The sequence below is a fragment of the Saccostrea cucullata genome, unplaced genomic scaffold (assembly GCF_032062105.1).
Source record: "Saccostrea cucullata isolate Sc308-1 unplaced genomic scaffold, CSIRO_AGI_Scuc_v1 ctg460, whole genome shotgun sequence".
In the NCBI taxonomy this organism is placed as follows: Eukaryota; Metazoa; Mollusca; class Bivalvia; order Ostreida; family Ostreidae; genus Saccostrea; species Saccostrea cuccullata.
This window is the reverse complement of record NW_026931468.1, coordinates 338,109-357,177: the sequence shown is the minus strand read 5'-3', so window position 1 is coordinate 357,177 and position 19,069 is coordinate 338,109. Positions and strand designations below refer to the sequence as shown.

Sequence of the window (19,069 nt, the reverse complement as noted above, 5' to 3'; positions counted from 1 at the left end):
CTTTCATGGCAATGGAAAAGTGAAAGTTCTTTATTGAGTCATCTTATAATGTTGCTTCAAATTTAAGGATAAATGATGCGTGTAGAAGCACGCTTTTATACAAAATTCTGAAAATAAAAAGGCACGCGTTCAAATGTGCTTTATTCCTCAACGCACATAAATGTACACTATGTATTTGTAAACGTGCATGTTTACATTCCTCAACTACAGGAAAACTAATTATGACGTCACACATTTGCAGAATAAACGATCTCCATCAGGAACAATGTACAAATAGTTTTGTTCCTTAATCCATGCTTCTCTAGTACGTGAATTGTAAAACAGAACGATATTCAGAAGCAATTAGATGGAGACTCGTGTAAATTTCTTATAAGTTAATGACTTAGACCCAAACAATACACTACAAAAAGTTCTGGATTCAATGATTTATATATCACTAAAAAACTGCATTCTAGATTTGTCGGGTCTATCTGTGATTAAGTTAACCGTCATAGTTCCTTTGTATGGTGCCAGCTCATTTAAAGGGTATAAATTGTATGGGGATTGTGAAAATGAAGCATGATTTACATACATATTGCCATGAGCTCTTTGATTGTGGGTCTACCCCATTAACGTTAAAGTACACAATCTAGCTGCACACTTGAACACTATCATTTAAGGTCAAGTGTCTGTAGATTACTCGTTGTTTAATGAAAATGTTTTGCACATATATTTAAAAAAAAAATTAAAAGAAAAAAGGTATAATATTCTTTTTATCCGATGTAATTAATCATAATGATTTTCGCGATTAGTTATAAAAAAAATTAAATATTGCTTGATGTAAAATGCTGGAGATGAAGTCTCCTATATGCAGTGTCACAAAGTCCAAAGTGCGGAGCGTCTTGTGAAGTTTTAAGCAATTTGAATTTTAGGCACTGAAAACTGCTTTAATATGACAAGTGTTAATGAGTTATTACGTGTATACATGGAATGGAAGTGCGGGACATAAATCTTACAGATGTTTCTGTTACACTCGGCATCTGTTTACTAAAAAATATATAATGAAAAGCCCAGACTGAATGCATCTTTTATGAATATTAAGGTCATATTATCGTTTGTTTTGATTTCATTAATTTTTTCTAATTCTTTAAGAAAAGAAAATGACAGCAATGCACTAAAGTTAATGTTGATCTTTTTCATTCAGTCTCTGTTATTCCGCATTTTTAATCAAAAAACAATGTTTCCCCCTTTTTTGTCATGAAAAGTTCATGAAATGATCATTAATTCCACCTTGTTTAACATAACATGTATTTACACAAACTCCAAAAATAAAATATTGTCAACTGATCTTCACAAAAATATAAATAGGGATAAAATAGAAAGAATATCCAAAGTTTAAATTTGTATATATATATATATATATATATATATATATATATATATATATATATATATATATATATATATATATATATATATATATATATAGTCCCTGAAACGTTCTACATTCCCATTTTTCCGTTCGCTCACCGTTCGTTCAGCGTGCGTTCACTGTTCGCTCTTCGTTCACAGTATTGCGTTTACCGTTCACCGTGCGCTTGCGTTCACCATTCACGAAACGTTCACCGTTCGCTCTTCATTCCGTTTACTTTGCGTTCACCTTGCGTTCACCGTTCACTTATCGTTCTTCATTGTCATTCGGAACTCCGAAGTGAAAGGACTTATCTTTTTGATGGTAAGGATTAACATGTTTTTTTTAATTAAATAACTTAGATATCGTGTTTGAAGAACAATTATTTCATTGCAAAAATTGTCTATGATATTTATATTTCTATTATTATAAATCGGCTATTACTTATTTCATGAAATTTCCCTGGAAAATAATATATTAAGTACCTACATGTATGTAGAACGATGATAAAATATTAAATCTTAAAAAGGTCAATGTACAAATGCTTCACGCACGGTATCAATTTGTTGTAATTTTAAAGAGGACAAATTATTAATGAATGTATATTGATTAATCTTTTAGTCTTTTACAGGACAAGAATACATAAAAAAAATATTACTACAGTAACACGTATTCTAACTACAAGTAGGTTTGAGAATTATGAACAGTACTGCAAATATTCAGTTAATCAAATATCTTTAGAGCTAATTAAATTGATGGTGTGATTTTAAATTTTAGAAAAGACCAACTGTTTAAAATGGTCTATTATTACAGAAGGAAAATTCCTTCCTTCACCGTACCTAAACATATGTTTAAATATATGTTTGCCATTCAGTATAATTAAGACCTCAAAATCCCCCCCCTACCCCCGGTGCCTTTTCCCCCGAAATAAAATTCTTATTGGTTTTTTTCAGTATATTTTAATTAATATTTATTTTGTATTGTAACACAAGAAAATAAGTCTTAATACGAACATTAAACAATAGTATTTTAGAATAAACTTGTGCCGACAGTAGTATTTTAAATTGGCAGGGAATATATTTCAAATTTAATTTAAAACTTAATCCTTCCAAGTATATATTCCAATTATTTATTTTTTCTGCAGGAATGCAAAAATCAGATCTAGAAATGATAGGGAAAAATATTAAAACTTCTTGGAATACTAAGTAACTCTTTGCCTTCGGCATGTTCGGGGAAACGCGATTTCCACACCTCCACTGAGTCGAATTATTTTGATTGACAGAACTAGCACGCTACTAGCACGGAATTCCTGTGAACTGTGTGAACATGATGATAGAAAATAAAAGCCAATGATTACTGTCAAATGGACTTGTAAATCTAAAAACAAGATTACCTTTACTGCTTGGAATATTTAGGAAAAATAATCAGAATTTTTATTTGATACAAGAGATATCTGAGAATCGAGGGGGTTCTCTCTCTCTCTCTCTCTTTCTCTCTCTCTCTCTCTCGTACATTTCTCTCTTCAATAAAAAATTACTTATTTAGTTTTGAAAATTTAATATATTACAAATAATTTGAATGCCTCTTTCCAACATCTTGACCGAGTATAATCATGGCCGGGAAATATCTACAGATACATGAAGAAGTTAGCTAAAATAGGCTCCGTAAGTCTCGTTTACTTTCACTTTCGTTTTGTGACTTCCGGGCAGTTCCATACAAAATGCCATACTGTTTTGCTTTCGGATGTACACATATTACTGGGGGCAAACAGCAATGCAGTCTGTTTAGATTTCCCATCGACCCCAAAAAAAGAAAGAAGTGGATCGAAAGATGCCGGTAGGTGCATATTTATACCTTTGCAGAGTATAATTATAACGAATAGATGCGATTTAATTGGCCGATTAGCATCATCTCCGTACACATCAGTGCCTTTACTTCCAACACATTATGTAGTAATACTGAAAATAATTACACTTGAAATATAAGGTATATGGCATACTCGCTACCGAGTAAAAAGAGAAAAAGAGAGATATACAGAATTATTAGATATTCAGACCTGTGAACAGTTGAAAAAAATGTAAACAAACCTGATCCAAGTTACTCCAATTTTATGGCCAAGGTCTGTTAAACTGTTACTCATTTCTTATAAATATCAATTTCAAATCTTAAATATAAATAAAATGGAGGATAGGTAAAAGAAAAATCACCATAGATTTATTTATCTTCAGGCGAGCAGACAGAGAATGTACAGAGAATGATAGAATATGTAGTTGTCATTTTGTGGAGGGAAAGAAAGAAAATGGGCCATCAATATTTTCTTTTAACAAGACGTTCAACTTTCCTGATGTACCTACTCCAAAGAGGTAATATTGTGTGTATTTATTTTGTGTTCTGAAGCATCATTGCGTTCAAATTTTTTTTACTTATAAGCTATATATATCAAAAAAGTGTAAGTATACACAGCATATTTAAAGTAGTACAAATTATGATGTCATACTATGAGGTCGCTGTTCTTTAAAAAAATTCCATTCAAGGTAATAAAACACAACAAGAAAACAATGTTGGCACAAGGGAATATCCTGTTTAATTTAAATGAATAATGTATGATATTGAGCATGTTGAGAAGAATATTCTAAAAATGAATGAAAATTGCTGCACAAATCCTATATGCTTTCTCAAAAAAAAAATTTAGCAAAACTTACTCTGGAGTCAGGACAGTGAATTTTCACCTTGTTTCAACGTAAAAGTTTTTAAATAGTAACTAAACAATTGCACAGTTGACATTTGTGCAGCAATATCATAAATGCTTGGAATATCCAGTGTCTATTTATATCTTGTTTCTGTATGCCCTTGCAACGAAGCTTTCATGTTGTTGTTCCTTATAAAATTTAGTAGTAGAGGACGGTGAAGTCATTACATGATGTCATAATGTGTATTAGATATGGCATGTCGTGGGTACCTGTTTCTATCAGAAAACAAGTTATTACTTTTTCTGTGCAATAGGGTAGCAAAAATTTAGTCACTAAATTGGGCATCTTATATGCAAGGTCCCAAATATTCTTTAATTTAATTGTTAAATGTTAACATATGTATACATTTTTTATAGGTTAAAAAAATCCAAAGACAATAAAGGTAATGAGGAAAACTCAACACTGCCAATGACAGCAAGCCATGACTATGATAATGCAGAAAGTCATCTTTACAAACCTCTAGAAATTGACCATTCCTATTTTATACAACCAGTAGCAGCAAATGATACATGTCTTCCCATCCAAAGGAAGACCAATTCAGGTAGGAAAAACAATTTCATTCATTGTCTATACTTTATAATTCATGCTCATAAAAAGAATGGTACTAAAAGTAACAAGCAGAATGTCTCATGCAAGTCTCATACCCCAGTGAAGGATTTTCCTAGAAATATAAAAGAAACAGTACCAGACCAAAATAAGAACCTGGGCCAAACTCAGACTGAATGTAAAACAATAATAAAAAATCACTAGTCATATGCTGTAAAAAACAACAATTTGGCCAGCGGCATTTGATCTGTCTGCCTTATTCCTGTTTTCTTAAATTTCTTGAAGACATGCATCTACCCATTTAGTGCAATGCAATGTTATTGAAGAGCTAGATTTGCAATCTTAAAGGGAGAATTGCTCGGTTGGTAGAGCGTCTGACTATTTATTTATTAAGAGGTCCCAGGGTAAAAATTCTGTTCTGCTCACATGTTCCCCCTTTGCTGAACTTTTATTCACTTTATTCATTTTGCAGTTGAAAAAACTTGAGCAGGAAATTAAAGAACTGGAGGAAGAAATTAAAAAGCTAAAAACACAGAAACCAAAAATGACAGTTTTTAATTTAGATACTTCTGATATTTTGTAATCCATTAGAGATATCCTTAATGACAATGAAAAGGTAATATTTTTCTTAAATCAATATTAATTTTAAACCCACTGTTATTTTAATTTTATGACGTCACACAGAGATTATGACAGTTTGTAATCCATGCTTTCAGTAGTGTTATATAAAGGAAAACATTTGCAAATGTAAATATTACTGTTTATAATTGAGACATCATTCCAAGTTAAATAAATTTTTCAGGACAAAAAATAATGGTGAACAAATGGTCATGAACTCATGGATATTTCTTGCTCACAGAAAATAAGTTGAATATTACTGTGTAATGAGATGTTTTTAGGTGATATGAGTCTTAAGTAAATTTGTTTATCACCACACATAGTCCTTGAGAGGCTTGAGTACACTTTGCATTTTTAGTACACTTTTGGCCAAAAGTGCAGGCAAGCTTATGTGTATATGTCTTTCATTGTAGTTGTTTCTCTTGTAAACTTTTGAAATTCTATTTTCTTCTCCAGAACAAATGGGGTAATTTCAACCAAACTTGGTATAGACTATCTTTCAAAAAGGATTACTGTATGTGCCTTATTTTCTGTGGGTACTGTGCACTACACAGTGACTTGTAGGTGTCAAATTGTGAAAACAAGATTTCATGACTGGACAGAGTACTTAATTTTTTTCAGCAAAATAAAAATGAAAGCGAAAAAACAGTCATTTTATTTCATGGGTCTTTGGCTTTACTCTGCTCTTATTTTGTATTGTTTTATGGACTTTGAGATTGAATACTGTTCGTTATCTCCATATCCTTCTTTTTTCATAAACAATATTGGCTAGTTCACATGTTTTTTTTTTGTTCTTTAATATTGAATTTTTTTTCATTAGCAATTTCCTTGGTCTGTATGCCATTGATAATTATATTTGTTCTTTGCGAGATTTTTATAGTATTTAACTTTTTTTTCTTTTTTAGATGTTGCTATACACATCCTTTCCAGCAGATGTGTTTAACATAATAGTACAGGTCCTGAGACGGATGGCACCCTTCAACTACTATGCTGGTTGGGAGGTAACCTGTTTTGGCCTAGAAGACCAGTTGCTAATATGTCTAATGAAACTGAGATTAAACTTTCGAGATTTAGACCTTGCTGATAGGTTCGGAACAAGCCGCTCTACTGTTTCAAATATTGTGAACACGTTTATCTCAGTTTTGCATGAGATCTTTTACGATGGTGTGTTAAAGGCGGTTGGGATTCCGTCACAACTAAAGTGCAAAGGATCCATGCCAAAATCCTTTGAGGATTTTACATCAGCCAGGATTGCCATGGATGCAACTGAAATTACTCAAGACATTCCATCCAATATGAACAGTCAGTCTCTTACTTACAGCAATTATAAAAGCCGCCATACGGTGAAAGCCGTGACGTGTGTTGCTCCAAATGGGGCACTTGTATTCACATCTGATTTATATCCCGGATCCACGTCAGATGCTGCCATAGTTGAGCACTGTAAAGTCCTTGACCATTTACAGCCCGGAGATTTAATTCTCGCAGATAAAGGATTCAATATCTTTGACAAACTTCCTGCAGGGGTTTCATTAAACATCCCACCATTTTTGTCTAGTAAATCTCATTTTACCAGAGAAGAGGCAAAACTGTGCTATAAAATTGGACGCAGTAGAATTCATGTAGAGAGAGCCAACGAAAGGATTAAAAACTATGAAATCCTCAGCCATATACCATCCCAGTACAGACATATGACAACAAAAATATTTCAGTTATGCTGCTGTTTAGTAAATCTTCAGGCTCCTCTCCTTAAAGAGATTGCTAACAAGTATGAGGTAGAGCAGGAGAATGAGTCAGAGATGTAGTAATATTAATACAATAAAATACACTATGCAAAGAATAGCAATTTTAGAAAATTTTCATGTTTTTTGTTACCTTCAGAATATTTTCATCTTTAATTCTGAATCTCATAAGTTATAAAAACCAATTACAGGTTAGCTGTGTGCATATTAAGAGTATCCAGTAATGATTTGAAAACAGAAATATTCCTCAAAATGAAAGAGTATGTAAATTTTGATTAAGACCTAAAGGTATTCTCTGTGTTAAAAATCAAGTTCACTTTTAATATTGAATATCATGATCTGTATACTGATATTAGAAAACGTTGTAAAATATTATATATATTCTTTTTGAGTATTATACAAGAAACTTGATTCAATATGGAGGATTAGATGTCTTAAATGCTTAAGCAAAGTATGTATTTCTTAGCTTTATATAAAAGAAGAGACATATGTAAATGAAGTCTCAAGAAGATTGATGTAAACTTGAACCAATCTATGTAAATACATGTACATCGACTTAAAATTGGACTTTGGGCTGGTAGCCTTGAATACTCTAATGAATACTCTAATGAATACCCTATATACAAAATATTTTTAGGAAGGTTTTAATTTTGGCATTATTAGCAAGGGTGTTGAGATCGCTAAAAGTTAATTGCATTTTATTTGTAATAGCTTCTTTAATGAGCATTTTAAAATCACTTTAATTACATGTCGCTAAAACTAAAGTACCAAATTTTAAGGACAAATCACTATCTTTGCGTCTTGTTAAAATTTCCACTTATATGGTATATATTGATTGATAAAAACTAATTTCTATCGATTAATTGATCAAGTCTACATAAAAACCATTTACAAGTGTAATTAAATGTTCAAATGAAAAAATCAATATTTTATGCAATTTCAACCATTTATGTATGGAAATTATTCAGATACATGATACATGAAAAAAAATGACATGCCTTTTTTCTGGATAACTTGATGTACATGTATTATCATCAATCACTCTGACAAAGATGGCAGAAACTTAGAAAAATAAAAATCTAACATTGTTGAAATATTCTGAGCCCATGAGTCGTCTTTCAAAATCCTGACAATTTTCAAGTCCAGTGGAGTCCATATGACAAGGTCACAGCAACAAGTCCCTGATAAATGAAGCTGTCCTTGAATCTGATGCCAGTAGTCGTGCGTCTTCTTCAGATTTAGACTTCCATCTTCTTCAGCAACTGAAACAGTAACACAAAATTAGAATTTGATCACCATATTTAACATGTTTAATTCAATTGATATTCTTTGAAAAGATGCAAGCTATCTATGGTAAAACATAAGTAATCAAAAATTTAAGAGGAAACCTCACAAACATATAAACCAGCTAGAGCTCATCAGTATATATGGCAATAAATCTCAAGTACCTAAGTAGAAATCCTTGATTCTAGTACATGCGGCTGCTACTGTCATATCCTTTGCTGAGAAAGGGCACTTGATTTCTACTATATCAGGTGAAATTCTATCACAAGGTTGCTGATGGTACACATTCAAGCTGTCTTTGAAAGTTCCTTGCACAAAGCCATCAGGAGAAGCCCCTAAAATCCCTGTCTCATGAAGCCATATACCTAGAAAATCATATAATCTTCAATTTAAGAACTATCTTTAACAGCCTAACAGACTTTTATAAAATAAAAAAAAATGAAAATAATATTGTATATTATCTTATTATGATAGAGAAAGATGTAAATTTAGGCAAGTTTATTTTCTGAGAGTAAAGCTGCTTATTCTTGTTATTTTGGCATAATTTGAGATTTTTTTCAAACAAGGAGACAAACCACCACTTGCCGATGCAGAGCTACATGTACAAATTTTGTCCTCATATGCTCAGCACTCAGGGTCATTGAGCAGAGAGGGATCTTTTTTGTGCAGCATCTACTGTGACAAGGGACCTTGGTTTATACGGTCTCATTTGCAGGATGTCTCGCGGTGAGATTTGAACCTTGCGACATGTGGATTGACTTACTTCGCGACTCTAGAGCAGACGATCTAACCACTGCACCACGTAGGCAACTCTTGCATGTAGACTTTATAATTTCATGTTAAATACTTAATTGGTCTAATTGGTTTAGATGGATTTAACATTTTATAATTTTACAGAAAGATAGACAGGTAGACATTATTGATATTGATATCATAATGAAACAGCATGAAAAAGTGTACATTTTTATGGTAACTTTTGAAACTGACCCCCTCTTGGAAAACATTGTCAGGTGTCAACTTTAACTGTTCAAAGCATTTGCTTTGGAATCATTGAAATACAAAATCTGTTATATTTCTTAGTATGAAGTTGGAAGTACTGAGACACCTCCTTCTTTACAATACTCGGCCATCGCAACGTGCTCGTGTGTAATGCCCCACTGTATGGGGTCCCTCTTTTCTAAGTTATAAGCACTTAACAGTCTCTTCTTCAGTGAAGTCGTCAACCTGAGGGACAAGGACATAAATTATAGTTTATTTGTGTTTTTCTTCGTTATTTTCTTTTGTTCCAGTGAATATATTGTAATTTTGAGCTATATTACTCCTAACCTAAACTACTTTAAAATGAATACAAATACAAAAATGTTTTCTGATGTGATTAATGGGATCAAGCAACTGTTAAATAACTGTTAAATATTCCCTAAAATTCATCAAAATATTGCAATTTATCCTGCATTTTTCCTCTGTAAATGTGCCGTACAATTTAAAGTAAAATGTTCTTTCAGATATAAATGTATGTACATTTGTACCTATTGCGCTTTGCAGCTGCTATGATTTGTCCAAAATTGGAGGCAGTGAATCGAAGTTTTCTTATGGCTGCCCAGACTGCATTATCCCTTTGGATTCGGTTGCACGAACGTTAGTTAAATTTAACTAGCCGTTAACTTTCTGTTAACACTAGTTAAATTTAACGGAAAGTTAAATGGGTTGCACGAAAGTTAACTGAGAGTTAAACGTTAGTTAAACTTCTCTTTTAACTGACAGATTTAATTGAGGTATACGAGGTACATTAAATAGCTTACTATTCATTAAAAACAAAGATGGCGGATTTACTTTTGTTTGGAAATTTGTATGAGGAACAGAAAAGCGCAATTACCGAAAAAGAGTGGACATGGTCGATCTCTCTGATAAACAAATTAAGATTAAAAGAAAGCGAGGGGAGGGGGGAGGAGGAGTATTTTACCTTCATGTTTTTGATAAAATGTAGAGCAGCCAAAGGGGATCCCAGCACTCACTGGTGCCCCCAACTCAGACCTTGTGTGATTTTCTTTTTCCAATTTCGTAAATGATTTTTGCTAAACTTGTATACATACGCTTTTTAATTTATCAACAAGAAACGATAGCACCACATAGTGTTTTGGTTGGTTATAAATCTACCCCCTCCCCCCCGAAATATACGAGTTTCCACTTATTTTTACTTTTTGCGGGGGGGGGGGGTCAAAGTTATCATTTGTGAACTGTCCCACTCCCTCCTTTCTTAATTTTTTGAATCCGACACTAATAACTTTACGTTGTAAAATTTTATTCTTAAAATTCACTTCAAATTTTGAATAAAAACTGGCAGTGCTTTTAAGGGAATTGAACGATTTTTGTGTCTGTATACAGATTCAGCTTTCCGTCATCGATAAAAATAAACCGTACTGTATCGTTGATATTCTGCAGATACAGTACAGTTTCTGTTCATTTGCATAAGAAACGCCCACAAAAAGTGTTCTGTATTGCAGATACAGTATGCTTGACTTCAAAGGAAAACTCGCCGGGTCAAGTCACAATTCCAAGATGGAAATGGAAAATGGGTCAGGTAATGAAGAGAAAAGAAAGTCATAAAACCTTTTGAAAATAATACCAGGGAATATTAAGGAAAGCATCATCACGAAACTAAAATCGTGCGGAGGAAGATGGGGTGTTGAAAGTAGGGGAGGGGATCTAAACATACGTCCACTTTCAGCATATTGCCTTTATTATGTCTATATTAGGTATATTTGCAAAAAAGTGAGGAGGGGCTAAGCCCCCCCCCCGGTTCAGACGCCCATGTGATGGAGATATTTATATTATGACAACCCATACGGTGCCCCACTAATGACGTCACTTTATAAATGAGAATGTGATAGGTGAGTTTACATCGGACTTGACAAACATTCCTGTGTGATAACGTGGATTTTTAAAAAGTTTTGAATGGGATGTTAATTTTATTAACGTGAAAAGTCGATTTTATACTCTCTGTATAGACGATAATAGAGTTTTCAAAGACTAGGCTATGTACAGGATCGAAACATGTGTAGGCCCCTACCGATGTAGCCTTCATCATTGCATCGAGGCCTAGTTGCATCACAGGCTGGATTATTTAAAGTAGCTGTTTTCAAGTAAGTCTTACATTTTAAGGAGAAAATTAAGATATAATCAAAACAACAGAACAGTGTAAATATGACAATACATCATTTATATTACACGTGTTATGTGAATGGTTGGTGACGTCATCATCCTGAGTAATTTTGTCAGACGATGTAAACAAACATAACAAGTAGACTGGTTTCATTTGATTGAAGTATAATTTGATTTAATGTAATTTTGATTTTACTTTTTTTTTGTCTTCGATAATTGAAAAATACATACCTGCAAATGCCGGCACAGATGACACAAAGCCGCCTACAATGCCACTGAAATTCGGACGATCTTTCATCATCTCGATGATCTTCTCTTCAGTGACAGTAAGCGGCTTTGGTGGAGGACCTCCTCCGGTCAATTTGCTTTTTTTTCTAGCTTCACTAAAGCTTTTCTTTGCTCCTTGTTGCAAATTACTCCACTTAAATTTAACTTGCTCTACAGTGCGTTTTTGCACACCGATGGCATTAATCATAGCCGTAACCTCTGCCCACATAGCATTTTTTTGCGTTCGTAATCTGGCCAGTAGTGAGGAAGGCTGTTTGTATCACCTTTTCAGGTGATACAATAAGCTGCTGTCTGAACCATGTTAGGGGCTCCTCTGATCGAATATATTCATGAGAAATAAGTAGGTCCTCAACCAAGGGCACTGGTAGGGCCTCTACTTCTGGCTCCTTGCTAAGAATCCAGTGCAAAGCTTAAAAAAAAAAGAAAAATACATTCTAAGGAGTATTTTATAATGTAAAGATTTCATAAGAAATTATTGACCAGTGCTCAAAAGACTGCAATCTATTGGACCGGCAACTTATAAATCTATTTGTTTGATTTTATTTTTAGAGAAATTTTCTCATTTTAATTGATAAAAAATTAAAAGATCAGTGCATTATATTTATTTTACTATAATTCTTAAAATCTATCATTTAGATCATCTAGTTTTTAATATTTACAATGATTTGAATGCATAAAGGTAGGGAAACGTCTGCAATATATAAAGTGTGAACAATAAATACTAAATTTAAAAATGGAATGAGGTAATAAACTATTTAATGCCTGAGCAGTCAATAGACAAGATTTTTTTTCCCAACTCAGTGTTTAGTTTAAAATAAATTGTATTCAATAAATTAAATTGATTTTACAGTATGCATAAATGCCTATGACCGTTCTATCCCTCAGCGATTGGACTGTGCAATAGAACATGCTGAGCTGTTCCCTTCACCTCGGGGGAAGAATTCTGGTCTATTGACTGCTCATGCATAAGATGACTGTATAATGTGCTCATATGAAATGATGACTTGAAAAAATATGAAAAATTCTATTAATGAACTTCTGTAAAATCACTAGAAATCATGGGAGTTGAGTTTCATTGGGTTCATGGCATGAAGAAATCCATGCATTATTTGTCCACCATGAAACATAAGATTATAATATGATAGTAATATTCATTTTTCAAATTAAGCTATTATTTTTTCTACAAACCAAAACATTTTATCCTCACAATAATTAGTGGTTTTATACCATGCAATAAGATGTATATAAAAAACAAGGATTTTTTTGGTTTATTTTCAAAGTACCGGTACTCTTCCCATAATTTTTTTAAGGTCGTCTTAGCCAAAGGCTCAAAATGGCTTTTCTGTTCAAAGGGCATCTTTTATTTCATCAGTAATTCTTTAACATTTTCTCAACCTTCCAAAAATATCTTCTTGATTCTGTATTTTATATTCATATTTAGAAGTTTCAAGTGCAACAGAACAGCAAGGTTAAACTTAATCAAACAATAAATAACTCAATGGAAAAAAACATCAATAAGAAAGCTCATAATCAATAAGGAATTCCATTTTCAGAAAGATAAAAACAACCTGTGAACCGCCCCAACTGCCCAAGGAGTTTTCGCAAAAATAATCTATCCTCATCAGCTACAACTCTTTTAAGTGCTCTGTTTTATGGAAAATCAGGCAAACTTAAACAATTTCATGTTTCTTCAATCAGTGATTATGATGCAAACAGACATGAGGTTTTATTTTTCATTTTTGTTGTTGTTAAAACATTTTCATCACTTAAAAATAGTAACCTGCAAATGTACATAATTAAATCAAATACTTGTATCTTTGACAAATAATAATTAATATTTACATTTCCAATTTCTTTGTCAGAGATAAAATTACTAATAATTAACTTACTTTATTTTCTCCATCAATGTACTAATTCATCGATAAGCGCGGTTAAAAAAAATTGTGTAGGGCGGGACAAAGACAGAGAAGAATCGGAAATTGTAGCAAGTGGAAAGGTGGCATCATGCGCTTGTATATAAATCTATGGAATAACTGACGCATTTTTTGATTTCATGACGAAGGCGTTTATGCAAATTATCAAGCAAGCCAATCGATTGATCACATCATGAAATAAAAAAAATTGACAGTTATTCCATGAATGATATAAATGAAGCAGGTACCTGTAGTTAGGCTGCATTCCTCCATTGTCATTGTTCTCCTGGGTGGTGCCGATTTGGTGTGTTTTAGCCAGCTACATTTGACGTCCGTTTTGCTTGCTCTCTTATAACTTCAAATTTAATATTTGTAAAGTTAGTCTTAGGTAAAATTGAAAGTGATTTCCTGTACGGTTTGATGTATTTGTCACAGATATACAGAACAATGGATTCGTGTTTATTACTGACTGAGTCTTATCAAATCAACAAAATGATAAAATGACATTGTTTGATAAGATATTCATTGGGGGGGGGTCCCCTACCCCCCAAACCCCCCTGAATCCGCCACTGATTCCATAAAGATTTCACACTAAGTGTGTTTATTTAATCTTACCCAAAGAGTAGGGTTGCTGCAACATGGTGACATTTAAATTCTCCCATAGGACACTGACAAGTTGTATCCCTCACATTCCCATTGTCATTCTCTTCAAAAAAAATCTGCTCAAAGTGATAAATGATAAATGCCCGGAAGTAAATAATCTTGCAATATCACGGAAGTCACGTGCCGAGACTTACGGAGCCTATAATCGTCATAAAACAATACAAAAGGCACATAAATAAAGAATATTTTGCATTAGAATATAAATAAAACGAGAGTTCGATAACAGTCAATGTCTATAAAAAAAAAATCCGTTATTTTACTCAGAATTGCTTTGGCACGGAAATAAATGCATGGTTGTTTCAACCGCGTACAATGTAATTAATTCATTCTATAAGTAGTAGTTTTATCTTCAGAAGTCCACATTATTTTATTAGTGGAAAGAATAAGCATATTTACTATATAAATAGATTAATTTTAAATTTAATCTACACGCGTTCGGAAACAAATTCACATGTTTTACGGCAAATAAAATCGTGTTATAAAAATTTCGATTTATAACATAGGTACGTGTATGTATACAGAACAAAATTGTTTTTATTATTTACATGTATTTTTTAATTTATTTATTTTATTTATTGTTTATTTATATTTAAGACCCCGAAATTAGAATAATAGAATAATCTCAATGCAAGGAAAAGATCGGAGGCATTCCGAATAAATCGTTCATCTTGCGTTCACCGTTCGTTCACCGTTCACTTTCCGCTCGCGTTCGCGCTCCGTTCGCGTTCTGCGTTCACTCACCGTTCTCCGTTCACACATCGTTCAGCAAGTTGCGTTCAGCGTTCGCACATCGTTCACACACCGTTCGCTCTGCGTTCGTTCACCGTTCAAGTGGGATAGTAGAACGTTTCAGGGACTGTATATATATATATATATATATATATATATATATATATATATATATAGGTAAAATTAAAATAAAAAAGGCAACAGAGATTAAAACGTTAGCGCTTTCATAACATCTTCAGACGTTTTACAAATGCATTCTTTATCCTGACTGCAATGTCTTAAAAAGCTATTAATACAATGTACTTGTATTACTTGTAAAGGTTACATCGAAAGAGTGTAACCTTTCGATGTTCTCCGGCTAAGAGTAGAATATACATGTCGGATTTGGTTTCAAAGGTGTGAACAAACTGCAAGCATTTAATTGCTTGCTGTCAGATTCAATTATAGATAATGATTTTTAAATACAATGTACTTTAAAAATCATTATCTATAATTGAATCTGACAGCAAGCAATTAAATGCTTGCAGTTTGTTTACACCTTTGAAACCAAATCCGTCATGTGTTTATACTCTTAGCCGGAGAACATCGAAAGGTTACACTCTGTGTGAAAGTTTTATCAGAAATCAAATTAAATCAAACTGATAAGACTGGGATTAAATTTTTGAGTGAAATATTTCTCTTTTTCTCTTCTTTATGTTATATTGTCTTGAAAAAGTTTATAAAAAGGGAACACTTTAAATTGTCCTTGTCCGCATCTATCAATGTGTTCGCTGAGTTTGATCTTACGGTACTCAGAAACTTGAATATGCTGCTTATGCACGCGAATTCTGGCTCTCAATGTGGTCCCCGTTTCACCGATGTAGAATTGGTTGCATCTTCCGCAAGCAATAACATATATTAAATTTTTGGACTCATATGTCATGTCTGAATTAATAAAGAAATCTTTTCCTTTGAAAGTAAATGATGTTCCTTCTCTTAAAACAGAACATGTGCCACATCGCGGATCTTTACACTGGCTTGTTGTAAAATGCGGAGGATGGAGTCTCCACAAAACTCCAAAATGGGTGTCAGAGAGTGCAAGGGGTGGAGTCTCTTTTGTAAGATGATGCAGGAGGTAGAGCATAGTGCTTGTTGTAAATTTAGCACGTGCTTATTAGATCTGTCATCTCATTTTCTGATACCCCGTGAGAATGTGTTAGAGTGTTACATTACCCAAGCAATTAAAAAACAAGAGGCCCATGGACCACATCGCTCACCTGAGAAGCTTTGACCATTCTGTTCTTTACCAGATTTCCCCCTTGTTATACATAATGCATCCCCACCCTACCCCACTGATCATAATTTAGACATTTTAAAATCTACACTACCCCATGATCCTTCCATGTGCACATATGTTTCAGCTTTTTTGGCCCAGTGGTTCTTGAGAAGAAGAATTTCAATGATTTTTCCTATATATTTCTATGTAAAACTTTGATTCCCCATTGTGGCCCTGCCCTTCCCCCGGGGGTCATGATGTGAACAATTTAGAATTTACACTATACCAGGATGCTTCGACATAAGTTTCAGCTTTTCTGGCCCAGTGGTTATTGAGAAGAAGATTTTCAAAGATTTTTACTATATATTTCTATATAAAACTTTGATTCCCCATTGTGGCCCCGCCCTTCCCCTGGAGGTCATTATTTGAACAATTTAGAATCTACATTATACCAGGATGCTTCCGCATAAGTTTCAGCTTGACTGGCCCAGTGGTTCTTGAGAAGAAGATTTTTTAATGACCCAACCCTATTTTTGTCTTTTCTTGATTATCTCCCCTTGCGAGGGGATATGTCCCTATATGTTAACAATTTAAATTCCCCTTCACTCAAGGATGCTTTGTACCAAGTTTGGTCAAAATTGGCCCCGTGGTTCTTGAGAAGAAGTCGAAAATGTGAAAAGTTTACAGACGGACAGACAGACGGACGGACGGACGGATGACGGACAAAATGTGATCAGAAAAGCTCACTTGAGCCTTCGGCTCAGGTGAGCTAAAAATCCATTGAAGTTGAGGGAATGAAACTCAGTTATATCTCCGAACCTGATTTTGTGATGACCATTTGACAGTATCTGATGACATTTGTTTATAAAGTCCATAAAATACTAATTGAGAAACAAAGAAACAGGAAACGTAAAAAGCAAAAATGAACACCACATTTCAATGTGGGGAACAGCTTTGCTGATTTTTTAACTTTTAAAGATAACAGAGACTGACTGAAACAGAATAGCATCAAAATTATTATCTTTTGGTGATATTATATACAGATATATGTAAAAAGACTGATATGTAAATAAAGGTGTCAATGAATATCGGTCTCATTAAAAAACACCTATTATCATCTGAAATATCTGATTGCTGTCAAAGACACTGTCCGATGTTGGGAATGTGCCGTGATGTCATTATTTACTCAGAAATACATGTATTATCCATACTATCTACTGCACACAAAAACATTTTAGAAAAATTAAAAATAATTAGTTTATAGATTCAGTAAATGAACTGATTGTTTTATTAGAGAACTCTGGCCATTAACTCTTTTTATTTTATTTTATTTTATTGCTCTAAAAAGAATGAGAAACAAGCAACATGATAAAGAAACAACAACAGGAGAATCGCAATGACCTATAGATATGAGAAACAAATGAGGGGCATGCAGCCTGTGCTTTTGATTTAAATTTTGTTTTGCGATATAACAGATGATAAGTGCAATGGAAACTGTCTGATTGACACTGCTATCTCGCAGTAACCCATGAGGTCTTGACAGATTTTATTAGTATAGGTATCAAATATCCGAAGGACAAAATGTTAAAAACTTCTAGGGAAAGATAAAAAAGAATATATGTTAGTGTACAGAAGCAAATTTGTCCCCTCATTTGTTGTTGATATAACTGAAAGTCATGTTATCTTTCTTTTTGTTGCTAAATTTCATTTTCTGTTGTCATTTAAATGTATCTTCTTTTTGTGGTTTACACATATACAGAAGCTTTTGCAGCTTTTACAGCAATGTGAAATATACTTTTGAATTGTTGATAATTTGCAGACAAAGTGATCTGCAATGTGTAATGCATGACATAATTATCTTCAATAAAATTTTTAGGACATACCGGTATCTAGACTCAATAATTAATTTTGACAGGCACTTTTTATCACTGATGGATAGCTCTACAAGCAACCCAGTAGTATTCAGTTTCTAAAATGATTGAAAGATAAAACGGGCAAATGTATTAAAATTGACACAAGAAGCTCCACCCCTTACACCCTCTGACCCTCCATTTTGGAGTCATTGTGGAAACTCCATCCTCCGCATTTTACACCAAGCCCTTTACACTTTGTCACGGATTTTGTAGATTTCGTTATTTTGGAAGGACAGAGTATTCTTCTGGGGTTTTTGGGCTGCCTTTTGCTGTTTATAAATTTGAATTTTGAAAGAACATTTGACATTTCTTCATCCGTTTTGAGAATTTCGTTCAGATTTTGAACGATAGGTGTTATATTAGGGTTTTTAGGATTGTAAGTTGTGACTAGTGGTAATATTTTAATATTTTCCTCATCATTAGGAGTTGGATTAATTAATTCTTCTCTGTCTAATTCCTTTGCTTTTCTGATTCCGTCGTTGATTAAGCTTAAAGCATAATGTTGGTCTGTGAGATATATTTTCAATTCATCCAGACGTTGATTTCTGGTTTCCTCCTCACTTACTATTGTGCATATTCGTCGGGCTAGGTTGTAAGGTATTGCTCTTTTAATGTATCGCGGGTGGGAAGATCCAAAATGCAAATATTGATGATTGTCAGTACTCTTATAAAATATATCTGTTGCAATTTTGTTGTTTTCCCTACAGATTAATACATCTAAAAATGGTCATTGAGTAGAAATTTTTTCCATTGTAAATTTAATGTCTGGGTCTAATTCATTTAAGATATCATTTAAAATGTTCAAATCTGAATCATCTTTTT

General features: G+C 33.3%; 3 protein-coding genes across 3 annotated transcripts; 2 read left to right on the top strand and 1 right to left on the bottom strand.

Annotated features, from left to right (window-relative positions):
• The first annotated feature begins 3,049 nt into the window (after positions 1–3,049).
• LOC134232685 (THAP domain-containing protein 2-like) lies at positions 3,050–4,905 on the top strand. Its single transcript, XM_062714672.1, has 3 exons — positions 3,050–3,226; positions 3,619–3,753; positions 4,497–4,905. Exons 1-3 carry the CDS (start codon positions 3,111–3,113, stop codon positions 4,888–4,890), a joined length of 645 nt encoding a protein of 214 aa, XP_062570656.1. The 5' UTR covers positions 3,050–3,110; the 3' UTR covers positions 4,891–4,905.
• A 385-nt stretch (positions 4,906–5,290) lies between these two features.
• On the top strand, positions 5,291–7,357 carry LOC134232684 (uncharacterized). Its single transcript, XM_062714670.1, has 2 exons — positions 5,291–5,302; positions 6,210–7,357. The coding sequence occupies exon 2, from the start codon at positions 6,210–6,212 to the stop codon at positions 7,104–7,106; it is 897 nt and encodes a 298-aa protein (XP_062570654.1). The 5' UTR covers positions 5,291–5,302; the 3' UTR covers positions 7,107–7,357.
• A 383-nt stretch (positions 7,358–7,740) lies between these two features.
• Positions 7,741–14,424, bottom strand: LOC134232683 (uncharacterized). The gene is made up of 7 exons (XM_062714669.1): positions 14,303–14,424; positions 13,936–14,042; positions 12,009–12,183; positions 9,854–9,946; positions 9,414–9,551; positions 8,492–8,694; positions 7,741–8,305 (listed from the first exon to the last, which is right to left on the bottom strand). The coding sequence occupies exons 1-7, from the start codon at positions 14,347–14,349 to the stop codon at positions 8,082–8,084; spliced, it is 987 nt and encodes a 328-aa protein (XP_062570653.1). The 5' UTR covers positions 14,350–14,424; the 3' UTR covers positions 7,741–8,081.
• Between the last annotated feature and the right edge of the window lie 4,645 nt (positions 14,425–19,069).